General features: G+C 34.3%; 1 protein-coding gene across 1 annotated transcript; it reads right to left on the bottom strand.

Moving 5' to 3' along the window:
• Window positions 1-4,347: 4,347 nt before the first annotated feature.
• LOC129258406 (organic cation transporter protein-like) lies at window positions 4,348-17,275 on the bottom strand. The gene is made up of 11 exons (XM_054896685.2): window positions 16,829-17,275; window positions 14,326-14,583; window positions 13,771-13,874; window positions 13,154-13,308; window positions 11,717-11,882; window positions 10,168-10,306; window positions 8,598-8,689; window positions 7,144-7,352; window positions 6,614-6,722; window positions 5,899-6,111; window positions 4,348-5,250 (listed from the first exon to the last, which is right to left on the bottom strand). The coding sequence occupies exons 1-11, from the start codon at window positions 16,976-16,978 to the stop codon at window positions 5,112-5,114; spliced, it is 1,734 nt and encodes a 577-aa protein (XP_054752660.2). The 5' UTR covers window positions 16,979-17,275; the 3' UTR covers window positions 4,348-5,111.
• Window positions 17,276-23,379: the final 6,104 nt, after the last annotated feature.

The raw sequence follows: 23,379 nt of genomic DNA, 5'->3' as shown, positions 1-23,379 counted from the left end.
AAATGTATGTAATCGTGTTGCAGGAGTCAAATACTCTCTGAAAAAACATTTTTTGACAAAACATTTATTTCGTGATATTCAAAATGGCCGCCACAGACCTCTGTATACCCTAGTATGTACAATATGAATAGGGAAAATTAATTTTTCACAAAATGATCGCTAAACTGCAGTAATTGTGATCTATGGACGAAGTAATATATGAAAATTTTTAATGCTAACATGATATATCATTTATTATGTCATGTATGGGAAAATTGTTGTATTCAATATTTAAAATAGCTGCCACTGGTCCAAATAGTATTATTTTCTAGGGCAAAGGGGCCAACAAAAATCGCAAGAGTGAGTACTAATATGCATATTATTAAGAGAAACGAGTGGAATACGGTCTAAAAACACAATTGCTAACGAGATATATTATTTAATATGCCATGTATGTTATAAATGCTGTATTTTGATATTCAAAATGGCCGCCAAAGGCCCTAACAGTATTATGTACAATGAGAAAGAGGACCAACGAAATCACAAGAGTTAGCACTGAAATGTATTTATTTGTGATGAATAAATGAGATACTGTCTAAAAAATACAATTTTTAACGAAATATATCATTCAGGTTTAAAGTTTGTGTTTAATACTGTATTTTGACTTTCAAAATGGCCACCATAGACATTGATTGCATTATGTACAATGCGAACTAGGAAATTAATTTTTACACGAGTGAGCACCATAAATGCACGTAATTGTGATCTATGAGTAAAATATTGTCTGAAAGCATAATTTATAACAAGATAAATCAGTTTTTATGCCAGGTAGGTAATAAATACTGTATTTTGAAAGTCAAAATGGCCGCTACAGGCCCCAACAGTATTATGTACAATGTGAATGGGGCAAATGATTTTAACAGATTTTGGCTTTGCTTGACTAAATGGTGTTGTATAAGTGAAATATTGTCTGAAAACATGATTACTAACGAAATATATCATATCATCTAAAATTTAGGTGATAAATGTTATATTTCAAAATTCAAAATGGCCGCCATATGCCCTTTTGTGAAAATTATCTGTCCTCATTCAAATTGTACATAATACAATAATGGCCCATGGCGGTCATTTCTATTCCAGAATGCAGCATTTATCACCTATAAATGCACCAGATATGATATACCTCGTTAGGAACCATGGTTTTAGACAATATTTCACTCTTACATCGCAATTATATGCAATACTTATAGTCAAGCAAAGCCAAATTCTGTCAAAATTATAGTGTCCCAAATTACAATGTACATAATACTTTTAAGATCTATGGCAGCCATTTTGAATTCCAAAGTACAGTATTTATTACCTCCATGACCAATATGTGTTGTATTTATTTAGAAATCATGTTTAGGACAATATTTTTACTCATGCATCACAGTTACTTGCATTTCATGATTTTCACCCTTGTACAAAGTAGATTCCCTATACTAATGTAACATGATTTAGTTAGGGTTTGTATCAGCTATTTTGAATGTCCAAATACAGCAATTAACACTTACATGGCAGAAGAAATGCTTTATTTCATAAAAATCATGTTTTAGAATAATGTTTTATCATACAACAGGACTTTATGGATTTCATAATCAAGTAAATCCAAATTCTTACAAAATTACATGTCCACATTGAAATTGTAGATAATACTGTTAGGGCCTGTAGGGGCCATTTTGAATTTCACAATACAGCATTTATCTCATGCATGACAAAAGAAATAATATGTTTCGCTAGAAAACATGTTTTCAGACATTATGTTACTCGGTGATCACAATTACATGCATTGTATAGTTCTTACTCTTGTGAAAATTAATTTCTCCAATCGCATTTTACATAATGTATAATGGGCCTATGGCGGCCATTTTGAATGTCAAGATATAGCATTTATCACATAAATTGCATTTTTATTTCGTTAAAAATTATGTTTTTAGCCAGTATTCCACTCGCTTATCTTAATAGTAGTAATATGCATTTTAGTTCTCACTCTTGTGATTTTCTTTTGTCCCCATGAACATTTTACATAAATACTGTCATGGCATTTGGTGGCTTTTTTAATATTAAAATGCTTCATTTATTACATAAAATGACATAACAAATGATACATTTCGTTAGCAATCATGTTTTCATCCATTATTTCACTAAAAATCACAATTACTTGCAATTAGTGCTCACTTTTGTAAAATTTAGTTTTCCCCATTCATATTGTACATAATATAGAACACAGGGGTCTATGGCGTCCATTTTGAATATCTAGAAAATAATTTTTTTGTCAAAAATCGTTTTTTCAGAGAGTATTTCACTCCTGCAACACAAATACATACATTTTATAACCAATGTGCGGGCAATTTTATGATTTTCATGGGTAATTTGCATATTTTGGCGGCCATATTGGAATTTGCCAATTTGCGGAAAATGCTCAAGGTTACACAAAGGCATCATTCAGATTCGTAATCAGCACCCTCGAATAGACAAGAAACCATCAAAAAATATTGTATATATGAAAAAACAAGGTTTGGTCAGCTATCCTGGACTAGAAGAGCGAGAAACATCTCGTTTCTAGTGCAGACGTCAAACAGGTAGGAAAATTATGCTTTGCTACATGGTATTGAGCACTTTGTACAATCATCGGTATATCTAGACATCTAAGGATATATATATTATGTGCTTTTGTTGCATGTCTTCATTATTTTCAGTATTATTTGCCTACTTATTTTATTCTTTTGGATCATGAAATCCCTGATGAAGACCCGTTAGAGGGTCGAAAGCTTGGTATTAATAAATTAATAAATAAGGAGTGTGAACCAATAGCTATATCCGCAGCCTCTTTCCTTCTGTCACACCTACAATATTAGTGCGATGCTGCATCCAATACATACGTGGCCGAACTATATTGACGTATACATGTATATATATATATATATATATATATATATATATATATATATATATATATATATATATATATCTTTATATATGTATGTATACACACAAACTCAATTAAGAGTCAAATTTCAAATAGAATTCCATGAATTACATTCATAAATGGCGCTGTTTAGCTGACGCCACTTCTTGATCTTGCCTCTACAATCTTTGCTCACGCGAATTTACAAAGCTTCGTCCGATCTACTTAACTTCTTCTTTATATTATATTGGTTTGAGTGGCGATTAGTCATATTTGACTAGAGTCGTCTTTGACTCTATCTATAAAATCTCATCTAATTACCAATATGATGTATACATATATGAAATATTTTTTGTGCATCCTTCTAATATGAAAAAGATAATTATAGTATATTCAAAAGTTTGTCGTAACTCTTGTCAAAATGGCATACCGGTATAAACAAATCTTCACCAAAAACAAACCGCTATCGTCAGCTCAGTTCCAACTAGTTGCGCTTGCCCCGCCCTTTCTCAATCATACCGGTCAGCACGGTACATTGTGCCGAATTTTTGGACATAAATGCCTAAGTCACCCATGCATAGACGAGGATCACTTCTCAAAGCTTGTCGAGCTGTTAGTTTATCGCTTGGCTCAAAACATTGACAGTAAATAAATGAATGAATGAATGGCAGCCTGAATTTGGCCAAGTCTCTCCTTATCAATTTTTGTGACTGGCTACCTAAACTTCAGAGCACGCATACATATCATATATCCCTGAGACACAGTGACAAACTGAGAGAACTCAAATGCAGGACTGTAAGGTATCGTAGTAGCGCCCTACCATTTCTCGTCCGACTACTGAATAAGAATGGACTCTGTTAGTTTGGTCGGCCTAAATAGACTTGAGTTATCATAATCAATTATTATCTAACTGTACATATACAATGTCATGATTCAATAAGTTTTTAATTCGTAATATTGGTTAAAAATTCTTATTTAATGTAATATTCGTAGTCCTTAAATGAAATGGTTAGTTTCAGATTAATTTGAGTGATCTTTTACTTACTATAATTTACCGCCAGTGCATATCTATTATTCAAATCTGATTGTACACCAGGAAACGCTTCTGACTATAATCTTCATATTTTTTCACCGATAAAAGGATTTGTTCATTATGTTATTATGTTTGTGTTTAATAGATAACTGGCAGCATACTACACGAATTATTAACACAGACGCTACCCACGTTTTCATAAACTCATAATAGGACATGCATGAATCTTATAGTTTGTACGTCTTTTATCATTTTATGTTTTCGTCATTTGAAATACCTTTTGCCAAATTGTTTAATGTTTCCGTTAATTTGTTAATTATTTCCGATTATTTATTATACAGACATACAATTTACTTTCAGTTAATATAGAATTCCACAACACAAGTAGTTTCAATACCATACTTTATCCGTATTATTTATTTTGTAATTATCTGTCTTGTTTAAACATTTTTTAATGTCATTATTACCTTGTAAATACATCGCAATTCGGCCTTAGCCGCAATGATGTCTTGATTTTTTTTATTGACAAACCATTTATCTATATATCTATCTATGAATTTGGGTCTTAAGTTACGTAACAGTTTTGAAAATACAAATGGATCTCATTTATTGCATAGCTTGAAAAAAATATATAATAAATCTCCAGATGAGTGTACGACTGCATTCACACCCACCAGGCAGTTTGTAAAATTCAAATCTCACCCCTTTCTCTTTCATTCTCCTGAAACGTTTTCTTTAAATTACTAACAAGACTAGTTTGATAAGCGAAATTACGGATACTTTCCATTACTCCATATTGAATTGCAAGTTTAATCTACATTTTGAAAATAAAAAAATGCATGTATAATTATCAAATTTGACCAACGAAATATGGCTTTAGCACGGTAATCTACCTTATTATTATTATTTTTTTTAATATATCAGGGACGGATTATTAATTTCTAAATAAATGGTACAGGCAGGCTTAACCCATAGTTATCGGCTGATTTTTGTTAAATAGCTGATGATGATGTAAAAAAAATAATAATAACTACTCGACAATGACAGGTCACATAAGCACCTGATTTTTGGCAGTATCCTTTTACCCCATTAATTTTCCATATATTAAATCGAATGAAGCTCTGAATTTCCAATGATTTAGGTGTAGCGCCCTCATTTGTCGTCCTCCATAATGAATGCTGGGTTCTGATGAGCTGTCCCTGAACTCATCATGCCTTTCTCGCTATGAGTGAGCCCATTCTCATAAGCGTCGTGGTCTTGCTCTTTAGTGCTTTCATCAACATGGGTAGTTCTGCAAAGGCAGAGAATAATTAAGAGAAGCTTGATTGAGGGAATCGGGTACTAGGCGGATATATAATTTCTAGGGAAACTATGTCAGACCTTTCTGTGATAATTGAAGCTTAATTTCTAATGCACCAAAGATTAAAACTTTCCGAGAGATGATGTGATATTCCTTCTTTATAAAATTTTCAAACCTTTTGTAAGTTTATTAATTTCGACAAGAAATGACACATTGATATGTATCTAATTGCAGCCCCTCTCAAAACAAGTCAGTGAGGCAACAGTAGTCAGACATTCATTCCTTCATTAATGTTAGGGAAATGGTTAACTTCAATTGAAATACTTAGAATTGTATATAAAATGACAGGAAGCCATATCACCGTATTGAAAATATACTCATGATTTTAATTATTTCAGAAGGGGCAAGTAGTACAGTAGCTGATGGCGCCACCTATATTCCTTATCTTGTCTATCGAATTCAAGCTTTTATACGCAAAATCACAATATATTTGTAAAATCAAATCCATTGAAGTTCGTCTATCATTTTATCTTTGAATAAGAAATATATATAACTAAATGAATAAAATGAACTTCTGTCATTTTCGTGTTTGCAATTAAATAAGACATGACAGAAATAAAATCAAATAAAGTCAATTACTTCAGTCCGAATTGTTCCCCTTCTTCTAGCGTCTCCGGTAGTTTCCTTCCTCGTGTTTCTGGCAGAGCAAGGGCCGACAGAGCAGCAATGACAGACAGAGACCCGTAGATGACAAGGGGTAGAGGGTCCCAATACTTCGCCAAGATGAGTACCAAGGGTGCTGAAATACTTGCCACTCTGGAGAACATGGAGCAGTTGCCGATGGCCACACCCCTATTCATTTCGAGAGGGGAGTTGGGTTCGGGGGACAAAGATTATGCAATGAAGAAAAGAACAATATTTAAGTTATTTCTGGTATTAATGATCGTACCAAATAAATTAAACAAGTGGTCGTTATTTATTATATTAAAAAAAAATGAAACCATACACTTTGTTTCATTTCCACAATCAAGAAACCACCAGGAATACCAGCAATGTCGGTGTGCCGCATTAACATTTAACAAAAAAAAAAAAATATCAACCCGTTGTTTATGGATGAAGAATCTCCCTTAAATACCTGTCTCCGAAAACCTATCAACTAAAACAAACATGATCATGGTTATGGGTTATGACCTAGGTCATTTATATTTGTTTTGGAAAAACTTTTATCGAATCATGCCTACTTTGAATTAAAAAAACATTTTGAGCAGATATTCAATTTAAACCCGAAAACTTTATAACAATTTACTTTGGTAAAAATGAAGCTTATGTTGCGATATGGTTACGTAGTACTTACCTTATATTTGTTGGATAAAGCTCGACAGTGTATAGATATATTATTGCAAATGAACCGGTAATGCCAAACTTTCCTACCATAGCAACAGTTGTCAAAGCAACGCCAGAGGCTACAAGGAATAGAGTATTAGATGAATGTAATATTAGTCTCATGATTTTAAAATGTCGCCTATTATTATACATTTTCCGAAAGACATTAGCATCTAAATAAATTGAAATTCTTCATTACAATCTCTTAAACAATTTCTTCACCTGATCCGTTACCAGACGTTCGCAATAAAAAAAATCATGTGGGTATCTCCGTTATGAATGCATATTTTGTCCTCTAGACCTCTTCTGGTAGTCGGGTCCTTTATTCCCGAAGGAAATATTTATTGGTTGAGTCAGGGCGGACAGAACAAAAATACGTGCCTTATATAATTCCCCGTCTCATGAAATAATGTGTTCGCCTTTTTTTCTTCATTTTCAGTCGGATCATGAATACTACTTTATTTTGTTGATTTCTTTTATACGATAGTGATAAAATCTTACGTATAAAGGCACTTGACAGGCAAGCCAAACCACCAACCATCAAGCAGAAGAAGAGACTGAATCTCCGACCAAAGAATTCTACGATGAAAATATCCATAAAGTAAGCTGGGATTTCGATACCACCAGTGATCACGAAGGCGACGTAGTCGTTGACGCCTAGATTTGAACTATTCAGAGACAGACCGTGATAGACCATAGCATTCACCATCCTAGAGAAGGGAAAGATTGAGAAAGGGAGGAGAGATGATGTCCAGTAGTATTTCACAAAGAGTGAAAGTGTAGCAATTAGCTTGGCGATTTCATTGCCCAGTTCAAATCATGCTCAGAGGACGTATGCTACTGCTTACTGCGCTGAATATCACGTGTGCGTTTGCGTTATTAAAAAGGCCAAAACCACCCCAACAAAAAGTTAATTTTAATAAAAAAGAGAAAAATCAACAAGCACAATTCTTAAAATGTCATCAAAAACGGATGTAAAATAAGAAAGTTATGATATTATAAAGTTTCGTTTAATTTCACAAAACAGTTATATGCACAAGCATCCTGGTCGGTATGCCAACGAAGAGACTGATGACGTCATCCACTCACTATTTAATATGAAATATTTTAATCTTCTCATTGTCAAGTGAAACAACGATCAATTCCTCCCTGAGCATGCCGAATTTGCATTGTTTAATACTATATGGTTTAGTGAAGGTTGGCCCTTATTGTAAAATATGTAAGAAATGAAACATTGTATAATAAAAAAAAAATAGTAAGTGATGGACATCATCGATTGACTCATTTGCATGACACCGAGTTGTGCATATCACTGTTTTGTAAAAAATAAGCGAAACTTTTAAATTGCCATAACTTTCTTTTTTACATCCGATATTGATGAAATTTTTAGCGTTATGCTAGTTTGATTTTTCTCTATTTATTCAAATCAACATTTTTCACATCTAAGTTTATGTGAAATACCCCCAGGATATTATTACGTATACACATATTTTTATACTGTATTCAAAACTTGAAGCGTGACTCTAGGTTACGCTTAACTCTTAAGGAAAGAGCATTCTGACAAGATGTAAGCTATATATAATCGAAATCGATGGCTCGTGACTGCACAATAGATTATTTTCAGTCAACACACTATATAAAATTTGTATAAAATCATTTGGCATCTTTGCTTCTGCTTTATATTTCAATCAACCTGTAAAGGCCTAGCAGGAAAAACGTGAGTGCAGTGAGCACTGAAAACTGCAAGAAATGCAGCTCGAGCGAATACTGGGGTACCGATGATCCAATGCTCTTTGGAAATGATTATTTCTATGAAAATGCCTAATATATATATATTTATTTACTAGTCAAACAATGTTTGTGAGAGCTAGGTTGCTGCTGATACCGACAAGATCTTTCTTAGGAGGGGGGGGGGGGGTGCACTATGAATTAAATTTGCTTCAGTGATGACCTACCATATAAATATCAGGTTTATGGTTCTCATTCTCATTCTAGGTGTGCGGATCAGATCGAGACCAGAGGGTCGATGTGCCTTGCGGCTTTGATCCTGATGGGAAAACATGGAAAAGGAAGGATATCCAAAGTGACCACTATTTAAAGATTGCAAACGCTATACGACTGAATATAATGACTTTATTTGAAAAATCACACGAAATAAACTGACTAACAACCAACCGATCGTATAACCGTTTTCAGTAACTCTATTTTTTGCACCAGGCCCGCAATAAAATAGTCCCCACAACTGAGCGTTTAGTAACTACATAGCAGAGCGGCGCTACTTTTACCATCACCCATTCGAATAATCGGGCAGATAAGGGATGGCGGTTGTATGGTGCTACAAATAACAGCGTCAACATTGCATCGGTTTGGCGTTGGCTATTTTAGCACGCGGCATTCATAAGCTCACAATGTTACGACTTAGTCCGGAGCTGGTCTGGACCAGCTAGTTACTGAAAGCGGTATGAGTCATTGAAAATACCACGAGAGCTTTGTCGGTCTGTGCCCCTTGCAGAAATAGTTGCAATCAAACGAAACTCTAAACATCAACGCAACTTGATTTTTCCACCCTGAACATGCTGAAGAAAAGTTTGTGCAAAAATACCAGAAAAATAATATTGGTAAAGGTTTAAGGTAAATCCATCAATGATTAAATGCATAAATTTCAATCTTCTAGTGGTTTATGATAACTATTTTTTTCTTTCAAGAGTGGATGTGAAATGATTTGCATGTTGATATACTGAAAGTACAATAAAAAAAAAAATAAAAAAATTACATAGTTTTGCATTGTGGAATTGAGCTCGCCAATGACTTATCATATCGAAAACAAAATTATACTTGTTATTCTTTGACTGATTTTCCTCAAAAATCCACCAATATTTTTCATCGTTGTTGTGATACTTTAAAAATAAAATTTATGTCAGGGTGAACTTCCCTTAGGAAAAAAACAACACCCCCCCAAAAAAATAAGCGCTTGCATATTGACTTCCTTTCGAATTGCTTTGTCAGTGATTACGCTATCGACGGTAAGAGACTGGCATTTGTATTGTACCTTGTCATTAACCTTATCATTAATTTCATCAAGAAACTTATAATCGGCAAGAAAACCTAACTGCTGGTACTCGAAATTGATCACATGAGGCTAGTTGTGTCTACCAATATCCAAGTCAAAGTTTTCTGCAAGGTGAGTAGTTGAAAAAAAAAAACCCGTAAAACCCCATACATCAGTAATGCTAGGTTCACTTCCAGTCGTTTTATTCCAATGTTAAAACACCCTCACACAGACAAAATCGCCATCCGAGTTGCTGCCATGTTTACCATCAATGGACTGCCAATTGTGTAACTTTGCGTGTCGAATATAATATAAAAATAATTCAATATGTGCTTTCAGGGACAAATACAAAATTAGATGAGGAAGGGTTGATTTTCAAATCTGGTTAGAAGGGTAATCTAATATAGATTCGCCTTGATCTCTATTCTATAAAAAAACACGAGAGAGAATGACAAAGAAAAGCGTTCTCTCTTTACCTCTTCTTCCCTGTATTCTTTTGTAAACAATGGCTTCGGTAGTTCGGCTTTGTTGACTTCGGCCACTTTGCTGATAACTTTTTCGGCCTTGTCATATTTCCCCACAGATATAAGCCATCTTGCAGACTCGGGTAGCCATCTGAAATCGAATGGAGTAAAAGAATTTAATATCCGATAAACGGTTAGTATATTTTTGGAGGTATCTTAGCTTTAGGCATATTAGGTAATCTGAAAAAATATATTTGTGTCTTTAAGCAACTGATGCGTTAATCATGAAAAGTTATAGTAGGCCCTCTGTATCTGCTAGAATTATCAACATTGATAAAATTGATAAAAGTAGATTACTCAGAAAAAAATGAATAAGATGAAGGAAAAATAAAAGTACATAGGAAAAACTACGTATGTTACACGCTCCATAAGTAATTATTTTCAAAATTCCTTTTTTGAGAATGGTTCATTAATCATACAAGTGCAGCACATAAACCACAATTATAATCAAAAGTTATTCATAACCACAATTATGAAATATTTGTTTGTCATGGAAGTTTAACTTATCTAAAAACCGCAATAATACAACCACGTTAACAAAAGTTAAATGTATTATGCAAATATTTTCAGAAGAAAATGTGTAAGTGGTTACAATCTTAGACGTATATAGAATATTGGGAGACGAATATAACTTCAGCTTGAAATTGCACTTTCCATTATTTATTTTATTGATGTAAATATCAATTTATGCATTCACTATTAGTCTATTTGATTTGAATTAATTTCAAGCTGCTGCTGCAGCATCGCATTTCTAAATGGGGAAAGTTTAATCGCGCCGCGAATATGTACAAAGCATTTTGTTTTGAATAAGAACCCAATAACAGTTTTGCAAGCCGATACGCGTAATACTTCTGCTCACTTCTAACCAGTCAGTGGGAAGATAAATGATACACTTATGGGGCGTTGCAAGAAACTTGCGATCAATTGCAAGTCTCTTTTTGGTCCCTAAGTCAATCATAAGTTTCTAAATTAATTGCGAATATGCGATTGATTTCTAATCTGCTTCTCGAAACAAGCAGTGTATGATTTTCTACAGTTAAAATTAATCTTTTAATTGTTAAATTGCAACATAATATTTGCAATTGATCATGTTGATTGCATATATTTTCTTGCAATACACCCTAAGACTGGTGAAATCGCTTTTTCCTCATCAAGACAAATAATTCACAATGGAATGGCCAATATTGGCGTCGACAGTTCTTCGTCCGCATATCCGGAGATCATAAAGATGTAACAACGGGTTACAGCCAACAGTGTACCGTTAGCGAGGCTGGGTAACCGACGCCAAGGCGAGATTGAATGCGGCCACACCCACCCACCCACCCACCTACACAATCACATGGTCAGACACGCAAACAAACACCCCCCCACACACACACGTAAGCGGTCACACCTCTTCCACACAGACGCGGTCCCTCTCGCAAGCGTACACACACCCACACTCACACCCCACCTCTCCCCCAAACACACCCATGCGAAGAAACATACAGTATATTCTTACATAAAGCATATGAATAGAAATAGGAGAGGCAGCGTCAAGATGAGTGTTAGAAGACGCCAGGATCGGATGAAATAAGCAGGAAGGGCAAGGAACATGTAGCCAAGAGCATAGGTGGTAGAGACGAGAATGATCAGGGATCTCTTTGATGGTCCGATGTACTCCGTCCCTGGGGTCCAAAAATATGTAAAAGGGAATAAGTTATTTTATACAAATTAAATATGCAAAATAAGAAAAAGGAGACACTATGTACATGTACGCTATTCACATTTGAAATTCAATTTTATTCTAGCATACAAGGCCTTACGCCTCCACACAGACTAATTATTTAGCAAAAAAAGTTGAAATAAAGACATCACAATATACATATGTGTGAGGGTGTATGTGTGGGCGAGGGTGTTTGTGTGTGTGTAAAGTATACAGACCGAGGTTGTATCATGATGAATAATTTTCTTTATTTATATAATCACTTTATTGGGTTCATTGTTTTAAACGCACCCTCTCTAACTCGTTATCATATTACAGAGATGGATAATAAGATTTGTTTTTAAAGGTTAATATAATAGGGAAAGAGAGAGGACAGCAATACTTATAGAAAGAAAAGATTAAACAAAGTGAGCGAAAGATCGATAGATACATAGATATGAAAGATGGATGTAGCGGAGAAGGTAAAGTAGTTTTTTGTGCATCTGCAGGCGTGGAAGAAATTGTGGGTGGGTCGATGTGCGAGAGAAAGCGAGGGTGAGAGTGAGAGAGGTTGAGTATATGTGTGAGTGTGTGTGTGTGTACCGAGATCATGGGATAAGAGATGGGCGCTTGCCGATATGCATTGGCGGCGGAAGCCAACAAATTTAGGGGGGGGGGCACCTGAAATGTTTCGATGGACACGGGAAAAATTTGACAAGCCCCCCCCCCAAAAAAAAAAAAAATTATCAACCTAAATGTAAGGAGGGGATCGCAAAAAATTTTGACAAGCAAAAAAAAACAAAAAACAAAACAAAGGTCATCAACCAAAATTTAACCCACCTCAAATTTAGGGGAGGGGGACAGGTCCCCCCCATCCCCCCCGCATATGCCGATATGTGGGACATAAATTTATGGTGCCAGATTGGAATCAAACCTTTTTAATAACCAGAGAGGCTTTTGAAATTTCGTTCTGGGCAAGACTCGAACTTCCGTCAATGATATTGACTGCAGTAAACTCACAATGGCGCATCGTTTTACCGTTCGCGCCGCACCAGTTGAGCAATACGTTGGAAACTACGCTTTCTCCTGTTCCATGAATACCATGAAAATTCACGAGACGTAGTCTAACAAAACAAACCCTGTTGAGTATTATTTATTCTAAATAGCCCTTATCGTAAATGGGGAAAACGCGAACCGTAATACTGAAAATACCTTTGTTTGACAACTCTCTGTCCATTACCATAATGTTCTTACCTATCACATACAGGGTGATGTTGAAGGCAATGTTTCCGAAACCCATAAAGAAACGCATCGTGGCGAAGAACCACCATGTCGGTGAAAAGACGATAGCCACTCCAGATATAAGAGAAACAAGGTTAGTAAGAAAGAGTGTCCACCAGCGACCAATTCTGCAGGAATAATAATGAAAATGGTGATAATGATAATAAAAAATCACAATGATTATGATGATAACTGTAATAAAACTAATAAATAAAATAACTAAATGATAATAATAATGATAAAAACAATTAAACATTAGTCATAATAGATATAACACCAATGACAGCAATGATAGTGACAATTTATTTTGTTATCTATAATTTAAGCGCAATAATGATTCTAATAATCATAAAACGCATTATTGGTGCTTTATATTAATATTGGTAAGCGCTGATGACATATAATCAACAGTTTATTATAAGAAAAAAATTGAACAAAAATGGCGGAAACTATTGAAACTGGCTCTTTTTGCTTGCTTTCAGTATCCGACCGAAGACATCCTTCCCTTCACAATATATTAACATCAGTCTGTAAAATGCAATAGCTTAGCGAAGCGAGAATTCATTTTCAAAGTGAAAGAAAGAACTTACACATCTGAGAGGATTCCGAAGAATATAGATCCAGCCAAGAAACCTCCGTAGTATATTGATTGAGATACTTGGGTGAGGTCACCTTTGCCACATACCAGATCAAACTGTTGTTACGAACAAAGAGGCGCTGGAGAGTATTATGCTTGTTATAACAATATTGTCATCAGTATTATCCTTCTTGTGGTTTGTAGTTACTACTACTACTACTACTACTACTACTACTACTACTACTACTACAACTACTACTACTACTACTAGTAGTACTACTACTACTACTACAACTACTACGACGATTAATTCGACTACTACTTCTACGACTTCGACTACTGCTACTACTACTACTACTACTACTACTACTACTACAACTACTACTACTTCGACTACTACTACGACTACTACTTCTCCGACTACTACGAAATTTAGCACTTGCAATTAAGTTTGAAAGTGTACTATTCACAAACGATTACAGAATTAAGCAGTCATTAATTGTGTAGGTTTACAGTTTTTTTTTAAAGTCATTCGATATAGATGACTAGAAATGAAACAAAACCTTACATCAGTTACTGTCGTCGTCTCGTATTGGCTATCATCGTATACCCATCCATCATCACATGACGTCGTTGCGCTGCTGTAATTGGACGGATCTATGCCAGGCCAGAATCCCACTCCTGACACATTATATTTCTCACACTGTGCGTAGACCAGCTCCCCATCTGATGTATAGTTGGACGGGATGCTGCCGTTCTTCTGTGCTTGTTCACATGCTTCATCCGATAATCCATATTTGTCACATCCAGGATCCCATTCAGGAGTCTTCCCAAAAAAATTGTTTAAAATAATAGTATGATGATAATGATAATGATGACAACAATAATGACGAAAATGAGAATGATAGTCCTCAAGTAGTAATAATGATAACATATAACCAACTTAATAATAATAATAAACATTACTAATTTCAGTGATGAACGAGTTGAAAAAAAAATGTAATTTTGCCTGTTATATTAATTTTGAATTTTTTAAATACATGTATGAAAATAAAATCAGCTTTAAATTGTCTTGCTTCCATCAAAATACTATGACATACTTGTCAATGATCATGGAGATGTCTAAAAACTTTCTGTAAAATCATTCCCCAACTTACTGTTAAAAGCTGCAGAAGCCCTTTGAGTTTTAATGGCCAGTCATGACAAAGTGATTGTGGTACGGATTGGAATTATTATATAATCATCGATAGGTTTTATGAAACATACCCTATCGTGAAACCAAATCAAGATTGTCCAAAAATAAATAATTCCGACCTTTGGCCGAGGCCCGACTGACTGTTTGTCTATCCTTGTGTTATTTAGACCATTATTGAATGGATTAAGAGGTTAACATGATTAGAGGGAATCTCACTTTTTGTCAACTATGGATATTTGAGATCATTCCCACTCTTTTCTACACTGCTTTAACAGACAACGATGAACTACAAAGTGGACTTGATCGACTGTTAAGTAAGAAATGTCGTGTAAAATCCATATTGAAGAAATTGTGCTAGCGAAATTTAAATACCTTCCGCAAATTATTCTGCAAAAATAATAGACGCCACAATTAGTTTAACCTTTGTTTAATACATAACATCGTGCATACAAGTGCATTGGCATACATTGACATTTTGTTTTCTCGTTTTTTCTTATCATACATATTATAGGCATTATCCGAAACATGAAAGTAGTGTGTACATATTACTTTATAACGCACTTGTATTTTTTACAATTAATTTTAGATTTAGACTCAATGGTAATCTCACTGGACTTTTGATTTATTTGCATAATACATTCAACGAAATGGTGACCCGTCTCAGTTCGTACTCAAGATCGCTGCTCTATTTCAAACATCACTCTGCTTTCTTCAGTAAACGGACTTTGCAGTATCTTTTAAAGGACAAGTCCACCACAACAAAAACTTGATTTGAATAAAAAGAGAAAAATTCAACAAGCATAACACTGAAAATTTCATCAAAATCGGATGTGAAATAAGAAAGTTATGACATTTTAAAGTTTTGCTTCATTTCACAAAACAGTTATATGCACATCTCGGTCGGTATGCAAATGAGGGAACTGATGACATCACTCACTCACTATTTCTTTTGTATTTTATTATATGAATTATGAAATATTTAGATTTTCTCGTCATTGTCATGTGAAATGAAGTTTCATTCCTCCCTGAACACGTGGAATTCAATTATTTTAACATTTTGTGCATCAGGCAAGGAGGTCCTAATCATCAAATTCGTAAAAATTGAAATATTATATAATTCAAACAATAAAAAACAAAAGAAATAGTGAGTGAGTGACATCATCGACTCTCTCATTTGGATGTAACTGGCTCGTTCATATAACTATTTTGTTAAAAATAAGCGAAACTTTGAAATGTCATAACTTTCTTATTTTACATCCGATTTTGATGAAATTTTCAGCATTTTGCGTGTCTGATTTTTTTCTATTGATTCAAATCATATTTTTCTGAGGTGGACTTGACCTATAAGGAAGCAAAGACAGAATACTGTACAATGTGCAAGGTGCATTAACTTTTGAAATGAGTTTTCCAATATATTCTATATGCTGAACATGCAAAATTAACACTAAAAGAACATGGCGATTTTTGTTACGTTTTTGTTCAAAATTATATGATAAATGGAGGGGGGGGGGGGGTGCAAGGACACTGGAGCTCTCACATCTTCACCGCTTGCGGCTCCTTCCATGTAAAAAAATAGTATCCTTTGTCATGTTTGTGATTATCAGGGTTTCATTAAATATTCCTATGGATGTGGACTTCCATATTGTGTATAATCTACCAGAAATGAACTACGTTAAATTGTTTCTAGCATAATCTCACATGGAAAGACAGATTTTGTTGACAGCTCATCAATAAAAATCATATCAACTAAGAAGCATGTGGGTTGCCCGAATAATACTAATTAGAACATTTCATAATATTTTACATATGATATCGAAAACAACAAAATCTAACAAAAATTGTATTATTTCTTCATGGTAATCATCAATGGTCTTACCGCACACCAGTGGTCAACGGAAGCATTCATGAAAACTGAGATCATCGTAGCCCAAGAAACGGTGAACTTAAATATCAGTGAGATCACATAGACACGTTGCTGGTAGGGTCCGAACTCTCCAACCGTCTTTAAAATGTCATCAAACTTCATTTTTGTTAAATAATAAATTGCAAACAAACGGAGAAACAAACATTCAAGATATAAGGAGGTTCAAAAATTGAGCCATTAGCGTCAATTGGGACAGCAAAACGTTTCCGACAAAATGCCCATCTACCTAATCTATGCATTAGTTTGTTAATAAGCCTTTCTATCTGTCTTTGCCTTCTTATTTGTTATTCTGAAGTTTTATCACCTAAACTTAAAGTTCACTTTAGAGATTATCGCATCTCTGATAAATGACGTTCTGATGATCGCAATTATGTAAGAAGCACACGCGCGAACAGTAGTGAAAAGTAACATACGCAAAATAAATATTTGTGTGTGCATGTGGGGTGTGCGAGTGAGCACACAGGAACGTGGGTATGCATACTTACTTGTCTCCTCCCTCTCTAAACCGGCATCTATTTCACTTTGTCTTTCTTACCTTTCTTCTCTCTCTTATTGCACATCTCCTTTATCGTCCGCTGTTGAAAGCATCACCTTTTCACGATGTTAACCGTTAACGGTTTCTTAATTTTGTTTGATATTCTATTACAATTATTTAGAGAGTTACGGTCCCGATGTTGCAAAATGAGTGGTTTCCACCCTCAGCTGTGGAAATTTCAAAAGAGAAAAACGGAATAGCAATCTTAATTTCATGCTACGAGTTGGGATATTCTCTTGCCTTTGGACAAGGCCCTCTCGCTATATGTGCGCGATCAAAAGGTTACAATAGCACAACAGCTCTTTATTTCTCGAAGTCCTCCTCTCTCCCCCTTTTCTTGACGCTCTATATCTTAAATACTTTTCATTTTAGTCCATGATTTACCTAATACAAAACAGTTTATTATTTGATCTTAAGGGTGCGTGCGTGACAATGACAATGGATTCATTAGACCCAAGTCATCCTTAATAAGAGAAAGAAAAAAAAGTATCAAGGAAAGTTAATTCCACGAGATTGAATATTCATTTCAATCAATTGATTATTTGTACAACTATTAATAAAATTATCTAAATACATTACATTATAAACGACAAAGAGATAAAGAGAGAGAGGGGGAGATAAAAAGGGTATACTTATTTAAAAAAATAACACTATGCTGTATAGCTAACGAAAACAATTCATTATCAAATGACAAAAATTTTACTAGGTTAAAACGACTTTTGCTGCTGGTGGTATTAATGAGTTGATTCAATTTGAATGAGCTAGGTCTCTTGATAAAATATTTCTTGAGGAGCACTTTCCTTTCTTTTTCGAAAAAGGGGCATTGAAATAAATAATGAAATTCATCTTCCATGACTTCAATATTAGAGTACACACTCAGGTTCCGTGGAATATTCGAATACCTACCGGAGACAATTGGTAGTTTATTGTTACCACATATAAATCTACTAAGAATAATTCGTTTACAGTTAGGAAGTTAAATTAAGTATTTCTCAAAGTGGAGATTTTGTTTGAATATTCGATAAGTTGTGGAGTATGAGTTTTCGTATATCTCAGATAATAAATTATGTGAATAAATATCATTCAGACGTCGGTCTACCGCACCTTTTTTCCACTTGCAACTAGTGTTCTCACAACTATTCCATAAATTACTCATTCCGAGTTTATCCAATATCATCTTTACTTCCATTAACCACCGGGAATGGTACAAACTAAGCTCTGGTAACAATTTTATCATGATGAATACTTTACCAGAAAATTTTTTCATGACCACTATGAACAAGGTTGCACCAGAAGTTAATCATTCAACTTTCTATATACTTTTCTATCTTATGTCTCCCAAACTCGCCAAGAATCATACAATTTGCAGTTTTATTGGTCACATTTAAAATCTGTTTACAAAATTTTATGTGAAATGTGTCTAAATCCTTTACCATATCGAAGCCCCAAATTCTACTTCCATTAAGCAAAATTGGTAAAACGAGTTGATCAAACAACTTTAAAAGGATATCAATATATAGGCAGATCTAGATGGTAAGTTTTGGATAAAAAAAATATATATACATCGCTCTTCTAGCTTGAAAGAGCTGTTTTGATTGTGCCTAACGAAATGTATTATTGTAATTAAAAGTAGTGCCCAAATAAACATAATCATCAACAACTTCCAATACGTTGTTTTCAAATTAAAAAACAGGGGTCTTGCGAATTTTTCCACGAGAAAATATTACAACTTTAGTTTTATCAGTATTTACTTGGAGATACCAACATTTGCAATACTCAGAAAGGGCATCAAAAGCAATTTGCAATTCTTTTTCAGATTGAGCAAGGATTATTGTATCGTCAGCATAAAGTTGTGTGAGAGTTTGAAATAAATATCGAAGCCAAGAAGTTGAGCTTTTAAATCGATTTTACGAGGAAGAATATCAATTCCTTGGCACCTCTGGCCCTTTTTTTTCAGAATCGTTGGGAAAAGAGCAAATAGAACTGGAGACAGATTTTCTCCCTGACTTACATCAATATTACAATTGAAAGAACTTGATTTTTCTGAATTTGAGATAACACAAGATTTCGCTTGGTTGTACATTTGCCTAATCATTAAAAAATTACCATCTAGATTACTTTTCAAAAGCTTACTCCAAAGAGAAGTCCTGTCAACAAGGTCAAAAGCCTTTCTACTGTAATCTATAAAAGCACAAAAGACCCTTTCTTTATTATAAAGATATAAATCAACCAACGTATGTAGTACAAAAATGTGATCTAGCGTTGAATGACCATTGCGAGAACCAGCTTGCTCATCCCCAATCATATTATTTTCTTCGAGAAAAGTAGTTAAACGATCATTTATAACTGCAGTAAATAATTTTCCTAGGGAACTAAGTAGAGTTATGCCTCTGTAATGGTTAGGATCCCTAGTGTGTCAGTGTGTGGGTGTGTGCGCACGCGCACTATGCGATTTGCGCCGGCGCCTACCATGCCTACGTGTTTGTGGTCAACAGACCTTTTTATTTTTTTTTTAAAGAACGACGGCAAGGCCAATCGAAGAAATGGCTATTAGATGAATAAAAATGTAATAAACCACGTCTCTTTCATTATGTGATGACAACTGTCACCTTACCCATTTTTCATTATTTTTTCTCACTGATTTAATTGAATCATTGAATGATACCCACCTTCCACATCTTTCTTATACTGTAGTAGCGTAATTGAAATATCTTTATTCAGAAAACTTTCAGGATGAGAAATATCGATTGACGTACCGATTGCCCTTTCCACGAACAAAATACACATAATCCCTCCTAATTCATTTACTTAACCACGGCGAACACTGAGATCCATCTAAGAATCGATATTCAGTATTTTGGCAAAATCTCTGAGCATTCCCTCTTGTTTGGCACTGGAAAATATTATTTTCCTTCGGTGAGAATTTCAAGGTAAAACTGTCGCACAAAGGATGAAAGGGTCTTTGAATTCTCGACTCTCAGTATGAACATTATTCGTTTTAAAATCAATGATCCTTAGTGGAAGGAACTCTTCTGTGTGTCTGTCGCATTTGAATTAAAAAAGTTATGAAATAAATAAAATATGGTGTCAGTAAAACTTACTTTATAAAACTAAAGCGATGAATAGTTAGAATTATTTATATCAGAATCATCATGATCTAAGAGAGTGAATATTATACAGGGGTGTATCTACTTGATCTATGACACATGTCGCCTTGGCCAGCTGAAAGCGAGGGATTCATGTCCCATCTATCAAATGATACCAGAGTTAGGGCGGAGACCCCAGGGCCTCCTCCAACCTTTGACTCAAGTAGCTTCTTCGATTGTTCGGAAAACAAAACCTCAAGGTTTCTTTCATCACTTTAAAAAGTGTTTTTGCTTCATTTTGCTTCCATTATTAAAACTTACTTTTACCGTAAGAAAAAAAAACATCTTGGCTGATTCAATGGAACCACAGTTCTCAAATGAAAAAAAATAATGAGATGGTAGACATATCGAAATGCACCAACTCTAAATAAAGAAATAATCGAAATGGGTAAAGAAAATAAATGTATTAAGAAGACACCGTGAGTCAACTATACTCGAAGTTAACTCGTACAATTGGAAAACAATTAGCAGAAGAAGGAAGCAAACGCACGCGAACGATGAAAACACACTTGACATAATTAACTGTTAACAGAATTAACAAGGACAGTAGTATTTTCTTGTACAGTGCGTCCCAGAAAAAACGAAACCGAGATTTAGCGATGATTTATCATAACTTAATCACAAATACAATAGACAAATGACCTACCAATGTAAAGCTTAGAATCCCCTCTTTCATCTGATATTACTTTGATTATTCCTCCTTCACGCATGAGTGAGCAAAAACAATTTGAAGAAAGGATACCAAAAACTCATTTGGCGGGGGGTATCTGAATTTTATAAAGAAAATCACATGCCTAAAAAGTTTAATATCTGCTCTTTAATTTGATACCTTAATCACAAAAAAATGGTCAAGAAGTAAAAAATTTACGTTCCCTCGAAACAATGCTTGTATTTCCATAATTTCATTAAATAAACGTGTTTTAACCGGTTTCCCACAGAAGCTATCGCATGGTTAACAAAAGACTTAATGCATGGCTGATCGTCAACAAAACGGAGTGTCGAGTGAGTTTGAAGGCTAGCCTGTAAAACCTCTTCATTTTATGAAATTATTGAAATTCAAGCCTCATTTCAAATAACCAGAACTTTCTTATTTTTAGACCATTTTCTGTAATTGAGGTATCAAATCAAAGAGCAGATATCGAACTTTCTAGAAATGTGGTTTTCCTTTTGAAACCCAGATACAGCCCGCCAAATGACTTTTTGGTATCCCCTCTCCAAATTGTTTTGCTCACCCATGCGTGAATGAGAAATAATCTAAGTGATTTCAGATGAAAGAGGGGATTCTAAGCTTTACAATGGTAGGTCATTTGTCTATTGTATTTGTGATTAAGTTATGATAATTCATCGATAAATCTCGGTTTCGTTTTTTGTGGGACGCACTGTATAACTGTGACATAAAGCACAGCAATGAAGGAAGAACGTTTGGTGAATATGATAAACAAAACGCAAAAAAAACACCCCAGAATGGAATCTAAACAGGTAATGGATCATCTGAGGGAGACAATGCATAACATTTTATCTTGGCTACTCTGTTCTATTATTTCTCGTTAGAGTAGCTAAAAATAATAGAATTGAGAGAATATCTTAAAAAATGACAAAGCAGGTGGGATAGAAATATTACAAACATGTACAAAAGATTCACTACATTTATATATAAAATAAGTCCTTAAAGGTCAAGTCCACCCAAGAAAAATGTTGATATTTATAAATAAATTTCATCAAAATCGAATGCAGAATTTTTCCAAAACAGTTATATGCACAACTCAGTGACGTACAAATGAGACAGTCGATGATGCCCCTCACTCACTATTTCTATCGTTATTTATTGTTTGAATTATACAATATTTCATTTTTTCAACAGAATTAACAATAAGGGCTAACTTGACTGAATCATATAGTATTAAACAATGCTACACTGTAAAAAATTAAGTGCTAATTTAGCACTTACAGTGCTTGCATAGGGACTGCACTACGAGTGCTGATTTTCTAGTTCAAATTTAAACTAGAAAATCAGCACTCGTAGTGCAGTCACTATACAAGCACTGTAAGTGCTAAATTAGCACTTCATTTTTTACAGTGTAATTACACATGTTCAATGAGAAATTAATCTTTGATTCACTGACAATGAGGTGAAAATTAGAATATTTCATGATATTTCATATAACAAAATACAAAAGATATTGTGTGTGGACGATGTCGTTAGTCTCCTCATTTGCATACCGACGAGGATGTGCATATGTAAACTTTTTTGTGAAAATAAGCAAAACTTTAAAATGACATAAATTTCTTATTTTACATCCGATTTTGATGATTTTCTTTGTGTTATGCTCGTTGGATTTTTTTATTGAAATTATTTATTTTTTCCTTTAACGTTCTTATTTATAAAGAAATCAACACATCATCGAGAGAGGGTGGTAGATTTATTAGATACAAATCACAATCAAAATTTCACAAAAAATCATGGGTTGAAAAGATATATTCATACACTTTTGAAATATTAATATTTTACGCTGACCTCTATTAATAGTACAACCAAAGCTTTAGCCGGGCTGTTTTGTATTTATTAATTTTTTTCTTAAATTTCTTCTTTTTTGGGCGTGAGGGGAACTGTATACCAAGATCATAGATATACAACCAATCTAAGTCACGTCAATAAAACATTCCTTCGTGACATCTACTTTTATTTCATTTGAGATTGGCCTGTAAATGACATTCAGCGCAAGCAAAGAAAATTAGATAAATTATATCAGCGCCATAGCTATACTGAATTGTACTGAATTAATATCATATCGGAATTGGTAATTAAATAATCACTGTGGTAC

Source organism: Lytechinus pictus, chromosome 4 (genome assembly GCF_037042905.1).
Source record: "Lytechinus pictus isolate F3 Inbred chromosome 4, Lp3.0, whole genome shotgun sequence".
NCBI lineage: Eukaryota > Metazoa > Echinodermata > Echinoidea > Temnopleuroida > Toxopneustidae > Lytechinus > Lytechinus pictus.
Note: the sequence above shows the minus strand (reverse complement) of the source record. Positions and strands in the feature narration are given on the sequence as shown.